Genomic DNA, 18,618 nt, shown 5'->3' on the forward strand with positions numbered 1-18,618 from the left:
GATGCCAAAGTTTGTGGGAAATGAGAGTCCAGATTTCTAGGAATATCCTTCCCCTTGCAAAGAATTATTGTAGGATTTAAAGCAATGATGGGGAATGTGTGGCCCGCCAGATGTTGCTGGACTCATCAGTCCCAGCCAGCTTGGCCAATGGTAGGTTCAAATTCGAATCCAGAAACATCTTCAAGGCCCAAGTTTCCCATTGCTAATTTAAAGTTACAGAGGAAGTCTATCCTGAGGGAAATATGCTGGCTGAAGTGATATAAATTTAATGGAAGTGTGCTATGTGTCATGAGAGAAGCAGATGTAACACAAAAGTTGGGGGGGGGGGTGTTTTCACATTCATCCCTGACTACCATTTCTTACCAGTTAGCTAAGAACAGGCGTGAAGACCTTTGGGCTTCCAGCTGTTACTGAGCAACTCCCACCATCCCCGGCTATTGGATATGCCAGCTACGGTCAAGAGTTGTAGTTCAGAAACATCTGGATGATCAGATGTTGCTGTCATAGAGGAAGGGCGGTGCTTTAAAGAAGACTTGCCTCATCAGCTGCACAATCTGACGTATGCTAAATAATGCTCACTGCTTTCAATGAAATTTAGGCCCCAGCCAGAAAGGCAAATGAGGAAGGAAGGTGAAGTTGTTCTCCAAAACTTTTGGCAAGCTGTGTGAGGCTGTTCTCCGGAGCTAACGAACAATGTCATTTCAGATCAAGAGAACTTGACTTTAGAATACGCCCCATTAACTATACAGTTTTGGAAAGGACACCACCAGTTTTGTGGCCAAGCATTTAAACGCAGTCCTCCTGCAGACTTGAGAAGACGCTATCATTCCCATGCAAGCTCGTTCACTCAAATATTGCCTCCAATCCAAGACTCTAGCAAACCTCATCTCTTTGTGATCTTAAGCCATCTGCCTCTCCTGAACTCTTACTTCCAATTATGCTGAATGGTTTTCAGCTGTACTGAAAGAAACCTGCATATTTCCCATACCCAAACCAGAAGACCTGAGAAAGCCCCAGTCTCAAAAGGTCTAACTACAATAATTTCCGCCTAAAAGGAAATTAAAGCTCAGCACCTGCATCCGCAGCCTTTAGCAAGAGATTCCTTCTAACATCAGTAAGGACTGAAAGTCAATGTGGATTTCTGGAGTAATTTCAGCAAGATGGCACTTAGGAATAGTACACTTGCCTTTCTAGAAGCAAATGTGTGCAGCCACACGCACAGGGAGAATTTGCCTCCACCTGAAAGAAAAAGGGGGGAAACTCCCCCCCCAACGTTCAGCTCTTATTTTAAAAGAATACCCAAGTCTTTTGATGGAAGGAAAAAATCTGCACACAGAATTTTAAACCTGCTCCTGTCTTTCAATACTGTGATAGGCGAGCACAACAAGCATTAGGATGACTTGGGATTTTTCAAGCATGTCTCCTCAAAAGGAAGCCCCACTGACGCTTATCTCCAAGCCCAAGGTTGCAACCTTAATGTCATTAAGAATTGCACTGAATACATTAAACACCTTTATTCTCAAGGTTCTGAGTCAAACAGCAGTTAATAATAGCTAATGTTGACTATTAGCTGCTTTGCTTTGATTCCCGATAGCAAAAAAAATAATAATCATTAAGTTGTTGCAAAGGGCCTATGGGGCTGCACGCAGAGAGCTGTGCACACAAGAGTGCAATCTGACGTGCTACAGCCTCCTCTTTGAAGTTTGGAGTGCACCTCCTTGAGCTCTCATTCCAGCTTTGCCCAATGTGCTGATGAATATATATATATATATAATTCTAGAAATCTGAAATACTTGGTCTCCACATACTGTAATGCCAACACAGCATTCTGCAAGGGGGGAGAATCAGTAATTCTGCATGTACAGAGAACGCTGCCTTTCACAAAGTGGAGACTATTGGTTTTATTTCTCTACAATAACTGGCACCAGCTCTGCAGAATTTCTGGCAAGAGCTTCTGCCAGTCCGACTTGGAAGTTGCAAAGGGGTTAGACCTGGGATTTTCCACGTGCAAAGCATGCACTCTTACCAAAGATTTACAGCCCTTCCTGGAATATGTGCAAATGAACATATGCCCTCTGGTTTGCATACCAGCTTACAACTCTGGCACTCCCAGAAGCCACACGTTCACACGAAATCCTGATTTTCAAATGCACCTTTACCCAAGCCACTAGCAAAGAGAACGACCTTCACCAAGAGAAAGAAAAGGCAAGGAAACAGAAACTTAAAAATCGCCATCCCCTTCTCAACCCCTCCCCAACCCACCAACACGCCCCTCGCCCCCCAGGAAACAAAAGGGGGGGACCAGCCGTTCACAGCTCCACACAAACAGGCTTGTTGGCTAGCTGGAAAGAAATGAAACATTTAACTTCTCGAGGATAAACAGCTAACCTGACCAAGGTCAAAAAAGGCGACGGTCTTCTTCCGACGTTCTGGCGCCCTTCCGAAGGAACCCTGCGGAGGACGCGGGGCGGCGCGCGCGCACCTGCCTTTACCCTACCGCAGCCAACTGCTTGCAGCTGCGGCCGCCTCACCTCACACCTGCGCGCGCGCGCGCTGCTAAGGAGGGAAGGGAGGGCGCTAATCAGAGGCGCCAGGCGCGCCAGCGGAACCACGCGCGCGGCCACTTTAGCCCCTGGGCTGGGCTCCTCCGCCCCGCCTTTCCTCCACGTGCAACCCCAGGAAGGGCGCAAACGACTCCCTGCAACCGGAGACCTGTTACTTTCGCACCAACGTTGAAAATCGCCCCCGTTTTGCAAACCCGACGACAGCCCCGCGGCTACTACGAGAAAGGAAGAAGAAAAAGCATTGCCCGAGCAAGGTTTCCTTTGCAACGACTTTATGACCTCCCTGTTTAAGTTCTCCTAGCCAGACAGCCGTTGCAAGCTGTCTCCGGGAGGCCCCGCCGAGCTCGGCACGGCCTGCTCTCCAGAAACTGCACATGCGGTCCCATTATAACTGTGCAAGTTAACGCGAGGTCGGTGGGGCTTTTCGTTTCGAAGAAACGCTGTCCATTAACACTTGCATCTGACCAGATCCGGATGGAGTTACGCACTGCACGGAACCTTGCGGACTTGGTTTAGATTTCGCGTCTGCAAACGGTCCGACGCCACTGCAATGCCAGCGACGTTTTCCAAATTAAGTACGACATAAACCTATATGCATGGCTATGCAGAATCACATCAGCCTTACTCTCCGGTAGACGTCGAGGATTGCAAACTAAAACCGTGTCCCCAACGCATACTGCTTTGAAAGGCCTACTGAAAGAAGCGAGGTGTCTTTGCAAGTGCGCACAGGATTGGCCTAAAATCCTGTTTCGCTTTCAGTACAGATAAATAGTATGTATGTCGATGTACGACAACCCCCTGCCTCTTAAAAAGCATTCCAAGACTTAAGGCAATATACTAACTTTGCAGTGTCTGCTAGCGGTCATCACAGCCGGTCGTGCACCCTTGCAGAAATAAAATAAAATCTGGCCTCCGGCGTTTTTAGTGCAAGAATACTCTCGGTGCAAGCGAGCAACGTCCTAGCACAGAACTCCAGTCGGGCGCCGGCGGGAAAAATAAAATAAATGAACGGCCCCCTGGAGCAGTTTTTGAGTGACAACAGGGGGTGCTCTCGAAGTGCGCCTGCGCCACTGTGGGGAAGGCGGGCTCAATCCAACCCCAAGTTAATCTCCATATTTAAACTTGAAAGACAGGTTGTTGGGGGCGGGTTGGAGTCCCCCCCCCTTAGGAGACCCTTAGCTCTGGACCTTGTGCAACAGCAGCTCCATTTCGAGAGCCTAATGTGATGCTCTGTAATTTCTGGAAGCCTTGGCGCCGAGTTTATTTCTGCTGATTCCCAAGACGACCATTGATATCACAGGCTCGTCAAATGGGTGGGACACAGCCAGCTTCCAGCCTAATGCCCCCAAGGCCCCAGTTTCTCCCCCCTACAACTTGCTGCCCTCCAGATGTTAAGACACCAACTCCCATCAGCTCCAGCTAGGATGATGGGATGATGGGTGTTGTAAGTCCCGAAGTTAGGTGGGGAGATGCGCCAGGTTGGGGGGGGGGGGACTGACCAATTCTATGTACGCTTGCTAGAAAATAAATCCTGCTGAAATTAATGGTGTCAGATGGTGAATATGGTCGTGGGCTTGCTCGGAAACAATTTCCTTTGTTTGCCATAGGAATTAATTGCACATGGCAACAGTGTAAAAAATAAAATCAATGGCTTTACTTCTGGGAGAAGGTGGAATAGGATCGGGCTGTTACAAGGCCACCCAAAGCTCCAGGGGTGCCAACTTGAATGAAATATTGGGGGGATCAGGCAAGCTCCGCCCCACAGAATCAATCACATGACAAGGACACCATTTGAATGGCAATGTCCATTACAACTTTTAGAAGACCTCTGAAGGCCGCCCTGTATGGGGAAGGTTTTAATGTTTGACGTTTTATTATGTGTTTATATTTTGCTGAAAGCCACCCAGAGTGGCTGGGGAAATCCAGCCAGATGGGCGGGGTATTAATAATAATAATTACTACTACTGTAGTAGTAGTACTACTACTATTAGGGACCGGCCCCCTAAAATACTTTATTGGGGGGACCTCGGCCCCTAGGAGTTGGCTCCTATGCTAAGCTCACAGCCATACATACTTGGAGGAAAATATTTCCGAGTTACATGGCGCTTACTTGCAGTTGGAGGTGCGGAGGGTTACAGCCATGGAATAATATGCGCAATTATAAGGAAGCCAACCCCGTTGGAACTAATGCGGCCCAATCCTAGGCATGCAGGCGTGGTGGGCACAAGTCCCACTAAACTCATTAGCACTGACTTCCAAGTGCACAGAATCGGGCTGCGCGGCTGTATAACCGAACGCTTGGTACAATTTAGTGTGCACACTTCCTTGGGAGTAATGCGCCCCTATACTCGACGAGACTTCCTTCAGCTTAAGCACGGGAAGCCAGTAAGCAGTTAGACCTGATTTTGGAAGCCGTCCTCCTACAGCTCAAGTCAATGACTCCGGAGTAAACTGTGTCGAACGAGCGCCTTTTTGGCTGCAATCCACCAAGCCTCTTAACTCTGCAGAACATCTCGTGAAAGATTAATGGGAGACTATGGAGCTACGTGAAGGGAAATCGTTGGTGGCTCTCGTCCATAAAGCACTTAAGCCGTCATGCCAAGATTCGCCGGTCTGAACAAAAGAGGGGGGCGGGTTGCAGGCATCCTGCCTTAAAAACATGTTTAGCTTTCAGCTGCCTTAAGTGCTTTCTAGATAGGTGTGGTCATGGCCCTGTGCGCAGTCTTTCTCACCAGCGACTTCTAAGGAGTTGGAAAAGGCGTTTGACTGTCTTCAAGGGCATTGTGGAGACCTCCGTCCTTGTCCAACCCTCCGAATACGGAACAGCAGCGCCCCTCAGATCCAAAAAGCAGGAGCCGAACTGCAGCCTCGACGCCCCCCCCCCCTCTCTCCAAGGACCGCGTGCAGCAGCCCACTTCACCGGGAAGCAAGCCCCACCGAGTTCAGTGGGGCCTGGGCCCACCACGGAAAATGATGGCAGTCTCGCCTAGGCGAAGGCAGCAGCTTGGGCTGACTCCTTTGGGGGTCAACGGGCCTAAAGCTCGGTTGAAATTCAAGAAGGGCCGGATTAAGTGGCTTCAGGATCGCGCGCGCTCCGCGCCAGCTGGACCGCACCTAGAGCGCGCCGTCGGCGCAGGAAATCACGGGAGACAAATTCAGAAGGGCAGCTTTGTAGCGATTCAATAAATCGGCAGCAGCTCTCGTAAACGCGGAACGACCGAGTCCTGCCCTCCAGGCAGCTCTAAATCCCACCGACTACAACAAGCATTATTTGCTACCGGCTTCCGCCATACATAGTTTGACCTTCACCAGACAATTAGGTGGCATTGCTCGCACCTGCCCCCCTAGCGGAGTCCTTCCTTCCTCTGCCAGGAGGCTGATCTCCTTCACCTGCAGCCTTGCGCAGGGGAGGTTTAGCCGGCGCAGAGCCGGGATGGAGGCTCCCTTAAAGCGGCGCGCCCTTGAAGCCCCCGAGACGCGCTCAGCGCAGGCCTACAGCCCGGTTTTACTAGGAAGAGCTGCTTCGGAGTCACCTTGGCCATCTTACTCCCCCAAGCAGAGCTGCTTCTGTTGGGTGGTGGAGAGAGGAGGGCAGATAAGGTCCGCGTGGCTTCTTGAGGAGGGAGGGGGGTCTACCGAGAGGCCATCTGCTCCCACCCACCACAGAAAAAGAAACAAGTAGCTCCTTAGGAAGCTGCCTCGCCCAGGCAGTCTGCCATGGGTCCCATCTTGGCCAGTGTTGCTCACATTGACAGTGTTGCTCACAGCGGCTTTCCAGAGTTTCAGACACGCCCGACCTCCTGATGAAGGGCTTGAACGGGGAACTTTCGAGCGTGCAAAACATTTGCCCTATAGCACTTCCACCTGGCCTTCTTCCGTAGCATATATAAGCTTTCCACGTTTTTACTGCAACTACTGATGGTGACCACCCGTCTCCCAACCATCTGTATTGGGGTGGTTGTACCCCTACGTAGCCCCAGTACTCCAAATATTAAGTGCGCTCGGTTGTAAGTGCCAACGGTCACGCCGAGCTTGGATTCTATACCTCCCTCTCTCTTTCTCTAAAAAAGCGTGCCTTCCACAAAGAGAGCAGCTCAACTTCTCAGCGTTGAGTGCCTGGCAATGTCACTTTGCAGCGTGGCCTGAGAAGGAGAGATTTAAAAGCCAGCCGACCTGGCGCAGGGAGACGAAAGACCAAGCGGGGTTTTGGGGGGGGGGGCACCACCAACACGAAGCACGTTCCAAACCCCTCCAGAAGAAGGTTCCTTATTACACTGATCCTCGTTTAAAGTAAGAAGGGCGGAGAGACCCTCTTGGGAATTCTGACGCTGCCAAACCCCTCAGCCATTTGCTCCAGATGAGTCCCACTAATGTCTCCCCCCATCGCCGCGGCCAGAGCTTTGAACACTGCAGCCTTGCGCGCGCCTGAGCGCATCCCGAGGCTGTGCAGGGCGAATAAAACGTCGTCTGATATTCTGAGCAATATCTGATAAGCAGGCTCCAAGGCATGCAAGGGGTGTGCTTCAGAAATATAACACACTGACTATACCTGGGTTTCTCTCTCTAGCTCTACGTAGTCGCCCCCGCAAAAAAAAACCCACAACACCACAAAAAACCACCCACCCTGAAGGCAGCTGGTTAAAAAACACAAACCCCACCACCCTTCAACTGTTAATTAAATCTCGGCGCTTCGATCCCAATTTCCTTTGCTGCCCAGTTGGAACAAACCAAAGGGGAAACAGGGCGCCCAGGCTACCGATTTGCTCAGAGTGATAGAGCTCTACTGTTAAATGCTTCCCGGAAGCGAAATAGGTGGATACATACATACATACATACATACATACACATACATACATACATACATACATACACACATAGCAACGTGCTGGGCATAAATTAAGCTACAACGGAAAGCCGGAGCCGCTCCTAGCCGAAATCCAAGGCCCCGGGGCGAGCCTGCGGCCACTCACACATAACCAAAAACCGACACACACACAGAGAGAGAAAGAGAGACTGCCACAATCTCATCGCCCCATGTCCCCCCACCTTTTGCCACCAACTTCTTCCATGCAATATTCAAGGACGCGGAGGGAGTGGTGTGTGTGTCCTTCATTAAACCATAGGAGCAGACGCTTTCTCCCCCAAATGCTGACACCAGGCGAAACGAGAGCGGGCTGGGGACTACGAACGCCTCGCCTCCTCTCCAGCATGGTATCAGTTTCACAATAGGAGGGGACTGTGGGAGGACTGTCTCGTCGCCCGGCTGATTCTACGCTTTCTCGCCTTCAGGGGACCGATTTCTGGTTCCTGGGCTCTCGAGCCGGCCGCCCTCGCAGCCGCAGTTTCAGGACCAAGGACAGCGACGCGAGGAAACGCTTCGCTCTCCGCCCAAGCAAGGTACGCGAGCCGGGCTGCCAGCGAGGACGTCTTTCGGCTGCATCAAGAGCTGAAGCATCTTTCTCTCTCCCCCCCCCCCCAACTCACCACCCTTCTCAGCTTCCTCAGAACAAAGAAAATCGTGTCTCCCGGATATAAAAGCGGAACTCTCCCTGCAGAGCGCTATAATTGTCATTGGAAGGTTGTTTAAAAGTCTAGTTCTCCCACCCTGCTGCCACCTCCCCATTTTAATACACACACACACACACACACACACACACACACACACACAAATATATATATATATATATATATATCCTGGCACATCTCCAGCCAGCAGCTCTGACAGCTAACACACACCAGGATCTGCAAATTTTCGCCAATATCAAGCTACTGCTTCTCCCATTCGTCTCTTGTCTGCTGTGTGTGCGCGCCTCTGTCTCTCCTACCCACCCACCTCCCCGCCGCCGCCGCCGTTTCCACCTTCTCTTTCTTTCCAAGCCACCCAATGCTATTTGGTTAATGCAATTACAGCGGCCAGCTTATCCCGTCTGATCTGCAAACGCCCGGGTTTAAGCTCCTCAAAGCGATGCTCATTCCATTCATTCATCCTCATGCCCTGTGTGTTAGGTACTTTCCGCTGGTCCAACGCGAGAGACGCGTTTCACGATCAGAGGTGGGTTTTTTTGTTTTTTGTTTTTTTAAAAAAAGACTGTGAACTTTACACCTCCAGCTAAGCTGCTGTATTTTTCTCCAGCGTTTTGCTCCCTGTGAGCACCTAGCTGCCTAAACGCAAGTAATATACATATATAACGTATATCATCCTCTACCAACTGCTCTATCTCATGCAGATATTTCTACAACGGTGCAGCGGGTCTCTAACCCTATTAGCAGGGGGCACCAAGCGCTGAAAACCGAGCACAGAAGTGTGTGTGCGGTAAACTTAATTGTCTACGACTTTTGGTCCTCCTCCCTCTGTGGGCGAGGTAGCCGCCCTAAGGGCGAGCAGAGACACGAAACAGCAAGAGTAATAATAATAATAATAATAATAATAATAATATAGTAACAAAAAAGCGCAACTTACCTTTCTCGCTTCAGTTTTGAAAAAGAAAAAGGAAAAAGAAAAAAGGGGGAAAAGGTAGCGGTGTCCCAATAAAGATGAGTAAGAAGCAAAAGGGGGAAGGTCTCACGACAACACCCAAAACCTAAATTGCGGACAGTTGTAAACAGAAGAAAATAAAAAATGGAGGGAGGGGGGCGGAGAAACGTAAAATAAGATTGAAATATATATATATATTGTTATTATTATTTTTAAAAGCTGCTTTCTTTCTCCGCTCCCACAGCGCGGGAAGAAATTTGGGAAGGGGGGGATGAAAAAATAAAGAAAGGGGGAAGAACTTAAAAAAATAAGGAGCGTGGCAAGAGCGAAGGTTCCCCTGTTACAACACAACTAAACAGAAAAAGGGGGGGAGGGGAGGAGAAATAAAAGGTAGGAACAAAGGAAAGAAGGGATGAAAGGAGGGTTTCCTAAAAGGCTGCCTCCCTCTCTCTGCCTCCTTCGCTCTAGCAGCTCCCAATCGAAGTGGGCTGCTGCATCTCTTTAAGTGAGAACAGGCACGAGGGGGGAGGACGCCTTAAATGGGAGGCGAAGTGGAGCACAGATTTATAGGAACCGTATCACCCGGCGCTCCTCTGCTTCCGCACGAGGGTGCGCGCCTATGTGTCTCTGCAGCCGCGCCAGGCTCTCCCACCTATCCCGAGTGCCACGCGCGGAAGTATACGCCGGAGCCAGGGACAGCTGAGCTTGCTCGCAGGCCTTGCGGAGACCCCGATTGGTCCGGCAGGCTCCGGCAGGCACCGCCCCGGCGGAGAGGCTGCTCCGGATTGGCCGCAGGGCCGTGTCACTCCGGAGGGCTCAATGGAGTCCCGTTTCAAGGGTGCGTTGCGCCGAGCAGGGCAGGCAAGGCAGAGAGAGAGAGAGATAGGGGAGAGGCAGCGCAGGAAGCGAGCAGCGCAGGGATTGAGCGAAGTTGCCTCTCCTCCCCTTGTCCTTCTCTTGCCCAGCACCCGCCCTCCCTTTCTGTCTGTCTTTCTCTCTCTTTTGGAGAGGAACTTCCACACGCCAGACGAAATGCAAGACGTTGGCAATGCTTGTCACATTATTTTTGCAACAGCAGGCTGGATCACTGCTCGATCGGCTGGGTTTAGGTCGGATGCTGCTGCCACGATTCTTTAGACGGAGGAAGGAGGTCTGGTCTAACCCTCTTTTGGGGGGGTTTGTCACGAGTTCTCTTTACCAAAGAGAACCCCTCTCTTACACACACAAACACAGAGATACACAATTAGATGTTCCCCACCCCCTCCAGTACACACGGTCTGCCACTATGTAGGTCAGCCAACTGAAGAGGAAGCAAGGAAGCACACCTTGAAGACTTGTAGGGACTTGTGTTCACCGGGAGAACACAAAATTCTTTCTTTAAAAGGGGGGGGGGGAGGTAAAAGCAGCTCCATCCCAACTGCAGAGTCTTTTGCATTTGCCATGCGTTTGAATTTCACAGGGCGTCTACCGGTCTTCCCTTTGAGGAGGAAGAAGCCTGTTAAGCTGAATCTGGCCCCCTCCCAGGCTGCCTAAGAAGCGTTTTTCAGGGTCCTGCCTCCCACCTCCCGCCCTCAACTTCCCTCCTCTCCAGGAAAGTTGCTCGCCATCCTTCCAAGATGCTCTCCTAAGCTGCTAGGGCGGAGAGAGGGATGCTGGTGGTGGCGGTAGCGGCGGCGGCGGCGGGGGTGGGGAAAAGCAAAGACTCCCCCCCCACCTCCACTCGCCCTCCTTGCCGATTGTTCTGACTTAATTCTGTTTGAGAATGGTTTTTTCCTCCTGCCTCCCCCGGTGGGTACACCGCAGCAGCTTTCCGTGCCTTTGCCCTTCCGTGTCCTTCTCTTGTACTTCAATCTCTCTCTCCAATCGGAAATGCCTTCTAGACTATATTTGGTGGGAGAGGGAAGGAGGAAGGGGCGAACCGCTACGTGTAACATCTAAGCACTCTATGCCCCCCGGGGAGGCGGTATTATATGCCCATCCCTCTCCCCCCCCCAACGAAGTACAACCGAACATTTTGCATGTGGAGAGGAGTGCCAGAAAGTAGGTAGGGGCCGTGAGATTAATGTTAATTTGGGACCCCCGGGAGTGTGTCCTTAAGTGTTTACAAGGGATGAAAGGGACGGGTGCCAGAGCCGTCGGTTATCCGACTGTTTGGTCCCTACAATATCAGGATTCAATCGACGTCAGATGGAGGGTGTGTGTGTTTGTGTGTGTGTTCATTTCTACACCGCCTAGCCGCCTTCAGGTGAACTAAAATGGGCGCTTCATCCTCAAACGAACCTTTCCCCTTGGGCTGAAGTTGGTACTGTGAAGCATTGGGATAACGCTAACTCCTTAAACGCTGTCTGCCCCTTTGGGGAATGTGGGATGGGATGGATCCTGAAACCCTAAAACAGAAGAGGTTGAGGAGGGAGGAACAGAACAGTGCTGTCTTTATGACTGATGCCTTAGTTAGGTTTTAAAAGGATACCCACCTCCGGGGTTACATTTACAACGTTGGTGTCCCGTAAAACACCAGGACTTTTTGTTTGTTGCTTTTGAAATTTTAGATGTGGGCTCTGCCTAATTATGACCACCTTTGTTTCACTAGTGATGCCATCATTAGAACAAGGCTGTTTTTTGTTCCCTTTAACACTCTAGCCATGTGTTATAGACACGCCCCTCATTCAGGAGCAGCTCTTGATGAAGCCAGCTATTATATGTCAAATCGGCGTTTGAAGGACGAGTTGGGGTGGAGGAGGAGGAGGAAGAATGGAGAGCAGCGGCAACCTGGACTATTGATAGGCTAAAAGAAGTAAGACCAAACTCTCTTTGGAGTTGCCTAAGTGACTAACTTGGGGGGGGGGAGATGTTTTAAGGGGAGAGTTGGCAGCCTTGGAGAAGAAAGGAAGGAGAGTAACCTTGCGATATGCCAGAGCTGATTAAAACGTGCAGCAAAGTGGCATTCTGTCTTCAGTGGAATCGATTAAAAACAATACTCTTGCTAAGTTTTCAAAAGCAGCTGCTCCAGAGAAATCCCTCGAAGGTGTGTATCTTTTCTCTCTCTCTCTGTTTTAACTTAAGAAATGGGGTTTCGTCAACTTTCCCCAAGGACTACCAGGAGATTCTAGAAGAAGATGGCACATGCCAACCTTGTACACAGTGCAAATGCCATGTTAACCGCTAGTTTGAACTCATTTCTTTTCTTTTTTTTAAAAGGCACCCGTAAGTTTACAAACACTTAACAAGGCAGGAAGTGAAATTAAGCAGAAGTTCTCAACCATCAGACTGACCTGAAGGTCTTACCGCCAGGTCCCTCTCCTGTCCCATTCCTGTTTAGGCAAAAGATGGTCCTCATCTTTTTTTTTTCTTTTAATCTTTTTATTTTTTAAAACTTTGCAGAAGAAACCACATTTCCGACATCAACGTTTGACACATAACACAAAGAAATAAAGAGACTCTTTTTCTGTTTACACAGCTGCTTTTTCTACGTAAGAACACAGCGACGAAAGAAAAAGTAACACACACAACTGTGCTCTTCAAAAATAACAGCACCATCACTTTTCGGACGCGGGCAACATAATTTGAGTTGAGTAGGTCCTGCTACCACCCAGTCACACGCAAACCAAACTCAATAATTTAGGAAGTTAGCAATTTCAAGAAAACAACAACAACAAATAAACAAGTTGTTTTTAACTCGCCTGCCCGGGAAGGTACATTTCATGTGGCAGAAGAACACTTTTTGGGGGCTGGACGGGGTGAGGAAAACAAAGGAACCATCCCCAAATCTAGGCAATCTCTTAATCTCCAGTTTCCACTCTAAAACTAAAGTTGGGGAGTTTCAGGACCATGGACAGAGGTGCCCAATGCGCCTTAGCCAAAGCAGCTCACTTCTTTCGCCTTGCTTTCTCAGCCGTCTCCCACGGTCGGCGAACGAGGAAGTCACACAGCAGCTAAGAGCCAAGTTTAAACACACACAAACTCTCTTTTTAGAAAACCATTGTTTCACAAGAGCCGTAAAGAGCGTCGCTTAGAAAGAGAGGCTCGCTTGTCCACGCTCAAACAGGGAGCGGGGACGGGAAGGGGGACTTCAGCAGAAAAATATATATCTGAGATGTAACTGTCTATTCCGTTTGGAAAGCATGTTATCTCAAGGCGATAGTGCTGCCCATGTGTGAAATTGTGCGAGTTGAGAGATCGGTCTTTAAAAGAGCTTCCTTTTGAAAGGGCTCTCATAAGGTCATGTTTACTGGGCGTGCTCCCTAAACGCAAAAGAAGTATATAATAAACGGGAGGACTCCAGCGCACGGAATGGTCTAGGCGTTGCTTAATTCAACACACTGCCTCTTGCAACTTCTCTCTCTCTCTCTCTCTCTCTCTCTCTCTCTCTCTCTCTCTCTCTCTCTCTCTTAACTGGAGAGAGAAAGTCTTGCTTCTTTCCTTGTTGCAAAATAGCCACCGAACGGGCCTCAAGCTTCAACTGACTCACTTGTTCCGACGCTCCGTTTCAGTTCCTTTCAGTGGACGCCTGTTTCGGAGTGTCTTTCGGAGCGCCTCTTGGGCTCCGCACTTCCTTGGGGATAAACCAGTGCTGACTTCCGAGTAGACACTGACAGGATGTTGCTACTTGGAAGGAAGTCCCGCTGACACGAAAGCTTGCAGCCTTAAGCCTCTTGCCGAGAACTGAGTCCAACTGAACCCAATGAAGATTTCTTCCAAATCATACACGTGTGTGTGTGAAACATATATACAGTATATATATCTCACGCCTAGACTCGCGCTGCGCATGTTGGCAGCAAGTTTAGGAGTTGCGAGCCTGACTAAGCAACACTTCTTCTTCTTTTAAAAAAAAGCAATTAAAATGATGATGATGATGCAGCCTGAATACAAATGAGCTTTCTGCTCCCCCCCCCCACACTCCCCTTGAATGCTTGGTATGTTGCGAAGAAGGGGTTGCTTTTAAAAAATTATTCTTTGCGGGCCAGGGCAGGAGCAATCTCTTAACTTCTTGAAAGGGAAGATAAATGATCGTTATTTGGATTCAGACTGGAGGAAGCCATCTGCTTGCTTTCTCGTTGTTATCCCTCGCCCATTTGCTAGGTTATTATTTTTTTAAGGGTGTGGGGGAGGGAGACGGGGGGAGTTTCTGGCTTGCTGCTTGTGGGCAGGGGGTCCCTCTCCTCCTACACCCCCCCCCGCTTCTCTGCAACTTGGGCGCGGATACATGCCGCAAAGCCATGCCTATCAGCCAGGCGATCATTCCCATCTCTTTTCTCTCCCCTTCTCCCTCTCCCTCCCTTAGTCTCTGTCACTCTGCAACCCCCCGCACCTCGACCCAGCCACCCAGCCACCCTCCCCCTTTTGTGCTCGGATCAAACGCCTCGCACAACAGAGAAAGTGACAGCAGCAGGCCAGGGTAACAAAGCCACAGTTTGTACCGAAAGACAGACCGGGGCCCGGAGAGACGCGGCGGCGAGAGAAACAGCTGTCTTATCAGCGCGCTGCAGAGATGGAGATGGCTCTAGAGGTCTTCGACAGATAATCACTTGAATGGGGCGGCGGGCTGAGCAGGGATGGAGGGGGGGGGTAGAGAAGGATGAAGGGAGGCGAGCTTGCAATGCGCCAAACTTTCGCCTCCCAAGGCCATCCCGGTGCTGTAAGGGAGCAAGCAGCAAGCACAGACCCCGCTGCGTTCTGCTCTGGCAAATAAAGACATAAAGCCCTCCCCACCCCCAAATATATGCTTACACGCACCTGCTGCGCTGTATTCCAGCGGGCTGGGCTAGATGACCCCCGATTCTACAATTCTAGGAAATTAAGAAGTTGAGATGTGGGGTGGGTAGGTGGGATTAGAGAGCACGTTGCTGGCAGGACACTTAAAGGGCACGTATATTGTGCAATGCCTTTCCACTTGCAAGGAGAGAAGCTTCTCCCCCGAGCCTTGATTCGGGGAAGAGAGAGAGAGAGAGTGAGTGAGTCAAGAAGCCAATATTCCATGTCCTCAAATGGCCCCTGGGTTAGGCATGGAATAGCGGGATCTCGTGTTCTGCTGGAGACAGGAGTCCCTCGTCGCAACAAAATTCATCTTCACAACCGCACTGTGAGTCCACGCACAGAATCGTTCCTTTGAAAGACAAATGGGGACTGCATGTTGGGTGTGCACGTGTGCTAAAGCAGTTTATCTAAATAAAAGGCCCCAATAAGTTTAGATGTTGTGTTGTGTTGAAGATGGCTTCGCTTCGCTTCCTGTACCGCACAGAGACACAGACACTTCATCTCCCAGGGATCATAAATTTGCCAACTCCTCTCTGAAGGTGGGGGTGGGGAGCCTGACTAATGAGCTTTGGAATAATTACTGAATTGGTGTAAGAAAAATGAGCCATATGTTTGTGTAAGCAACAAATCCTGTTGGAAAGGCTAATGGTGTCAAGGACTCGGCTCTTCCATGCTTTAGCAGGGAAACGGGCTCCTGTTGAAACGAGACTTTGTTTATTTAGCTGAAGATGGGAAGGTTGGAGAGAGTGGTCTAACGGGTGAAAGTTGCCGCTGCAAATCTCAGCCCCTTCCCTAATATATGGGACAGCCACCAGCAAGTTCCTTTTTCTCAGACAATGCACCTTGCAATGGAGGGAGAATAGTAACAAGGCCTTACAGGCTTATTGTTAAGATTGCTGAGATACACTTTTCAAAATTTAGAACAGAAAATATTTTATGGTTAGGCAGCCAGCATAGCTGGGGATTTCATAGGATTTATTTTATCTCTTAATGTCTTCACTTAAATTTCTAAATGGACACAACCAGCCTTTTATGACTTGTTCACTAATCTGGTCACTCTAGACCTGTGTTTCCCAAACTTGGGTCTCCAGCTGTTTTTGGACTACAGTTCCCATCATCCCTGATCACTGGTCTTGCCAGGTAGGGATGATGGGAGTTGTAGTTCAAAAACAGCTGCAGACCCAAGTTTGGGAAACACTGGTCTAGTTATATATTTATGTACGGTATATAAAACATCTGGCTAGGGTGTGTGTGTATACTGGCTTCCTACTACCATTGGCCCTACAAGCATGGTCAGAAGTCAGGGATGATGAGAACAGGAATGTTTGGAGAGCCAAAGGTTAGCCACCCCTTCTCTAAAAATACACAAGGCAGCAAATAGCAATAAGTCAAAGCATGCAATAAAACAGAACGCCTAAAAAATACCCAACAGCAGAACACGCCTACACAAAGCACAAAGCGGATTTTCAAACAACCAGGTATCTTCAGCCAGTAAAACCATTCAGTTCAGCTGCTTTAAAACCATTTGTGGCTCCAAAGTCCTCCTATACAGTGGTACCTCGGGTTACATGTGCTTCAGGTTACAGACTCCACTAACCCAGAAATAGTACCTTGGGTTAAGAACTTTAAGTGGTGCTTCAGGTTAAGAGCAGTTTCAGGTTAAGAACAGACCTCTGGAACGAATTAAGTACTTAATCCAAGTTACTACTGTACCAGAAGGATGTTCCCATCCAGTGGAAATCCATTTAAATGGAGGCCAGACTAGCCTCCAGAGGCTGCGTACGGCCAGTGAAACTCTTTGTGGTTTCAGCTAGGCATACTTCTGCAGATGCTGGGATATACTGATGAGCTGAAAGAAAGCGTGTACCATGTGTCACAAAGCATTTGGCTCCTGCTTTGGTGCCTGTGGTTTACTGGGCGCAGGCAGAGTTGATACCAGAAGATGAAATCCCAACAGTGGGTTTCATAGCAAATGCTAGAGAGCCATTGACTCAGGTATCTAAGCAAGCAGCCATGTAATTTGTATGACATCATTTGCACAGAACAGCATAGTCCTGCATTTTCGGGCCCACTTTGGATAGCACTACTCACTGTAAGGCCATAACAAACAATAGGTGACTTCTGTCAGTGTGGATCAGAATCAATAAGAACATTCACAGTTACCATTTTGTTTTCCTAATATTCCACCAGCGGGGGGGACGGGACCGGGACGGGACATGCTCCATGTTTGCCATTAGTAAAGGGGGTAAAGGGGAACCCTGACCATTAGGTCCAGTCGTGACCGACTCTGGGGTTGCGGCACTCATCTTGCTTTATTGGCCGAGGGAGCCGATGTACAGCTTCCGAGTCATATGGCCAGCATGACTAAGCCGCTTCTGGAGAACCAGAGCAGTGCACGGAAACGCTGTTTCCCTTCCCACCAGAGCGGTACCTATTTATCTACTTGCACTTTGACATGCTTTTGAACTGCTAGGTTGGCAGGAGCAGGGACCGAGCAACGGGAGCTCACCCCGTCGTGGGGATTCGAACCGCCGACCTTCTGATCGGCAAGTCCTGGGCTCTGTGGTTTAACCCACAGTGGCACCCGCGTCCCATGTTTGCCATTAGCCTGTGTCAAATAATGTGCACCCAAGACAGGGAACAGGTGGCTGTAGCTGAGGTATCTATCTCACTTTCCGCAGCATCAGTAAGCTCCCAGAACTATTTGCAGAGGAAATAAAGGAAAAGATAATTGCCAGTAGATTATAAATACCTATATTTATTTACAGAGCGACAGTAACTTCAAACAGCATGATATGTAAGTCTAATTTGCTTGCTTTTTATGCTGTTTGATGCTCTTTGGTGCTGACTTGTATACCAAGGGCGGAATGCTCATTTGTTACAATTGGCTGTGGCCTCCAGTTTTTGCTGTAGCAAGGTAGTTGCCTGCTCAGCATACAAAAGTTTCCAGGTTCAATCTTTAGCACAGGCATAGGCAAACTTGGTCCTCCAGATATTTTGGGACTACAACTCCCACCAGCCCTAGCTAACAGGACCAGTCGTCAGGAATGATGGGAGGGCCAAGTTTGCCTATGCCTGCTTCGGGTAGGAGTGGAAAAGATTTCAGCCTGGTACCTTGGAGAGCTAATGTGAGTCCTGATGTAGACAATACTGAGCTAGATAAACCCATGGTTTAACTCAATATAAGACAGTTTCAGAAAACAACAAATACCGTATTTTTTGCTCTATAAGACTCACTTTTCCCTCCGAAAAAGTAAGGGGAAATGTGTGTGCGTCTTATGGAGTGAATGCAGGCTGCGCAGCTATCCCAGAAGCCAGAACAGCAAGAGGGATTGCTGTTTTCACTGCACAGTGATCCCTCTTGCTGTTCTGGCTTCTGGGATTCAGAATATTTTTGTCTTGTTTTCCTCCTCCAAAAACTAGGTGCGTCTTGTAGTCTGGTGCATCTTATAGAGCGAAAAATATGGTAATTACCCTAAGTTGTGACAGTAAACCCAAGCTACAACAGATTTGTAATAATAATGATGATAGTAAAAAACAAATATATATATACGAAAGCAAATATATATATATATATATATATATATATATATATATATATATATATATATATATATATAAAGAAGTGCTGCACAACCATTGTCAATATGGTTACCATTGCTTGTTGCTGTTCATTAACAGTGCAGATCAGTATGAGAACTCAATAATAATAATTTATTATTTATACTCCGCCCATCTGGCTGGGCTTCCCCAGCCACTCTGGGCGGCTTCCAACAAAATATTAAAATACAGTAATGCATCAAACATTAAAAGCTTCCCTAAACA

At 48.9% G+C, this 18,618-nt stretch overlaps 1 protein-coding gene across 10 annotated transcripts in view; it reads right to left on the bottom strand.

Annotated features, from left to right (window-relative positions):
• Positions 1–18,618, bottom strand: part of ELAVL2 (ELAV like RNA binding protein 2) — a 165,246-nt gene that overhangs the window by 128,260 nt on the left and 18,368 nt on the right. For 2 of the 10 annotated variants that reach the window (XM_081894537.1, XM_081894536.1), the window contains exon 1: positions 3,407–3,579. The exons of 1 other annotated variant lie outside the window; for it this stretch is intronic. In XM_081894537.1, the coding sequence (XP_081750663.1) occupies positions 3,407–3,430 (24 nt within the window). In that variant the 5' untranslated portion in view covers positions 3,431–3,579. Of the gene's footprint in view, positions 1–2,388; positions 2,489–3,406; positions 3,580–9,024; positions 9,126–18,618 lie in introns of those variants that run through there. 7 more of the 10 variants (XM_081894538.1, XM_081894545.1, XM_081894544.1 and 4 more) reach the window with 7 other exon arrangements.

Source organism: Podarcis melisellensis (genome assembly GCF_964234715.1).
Source record: "Podarcis melisellensis genome assembly, chromosome: 17".
Classification (NCBI taxonomy): domain Eukaryota; kingdom Metazoa; phylum Chordata; class Lepidosauria; order Squamata; family Lacertidae; genus Podarcis; species Podarcis melisellensis.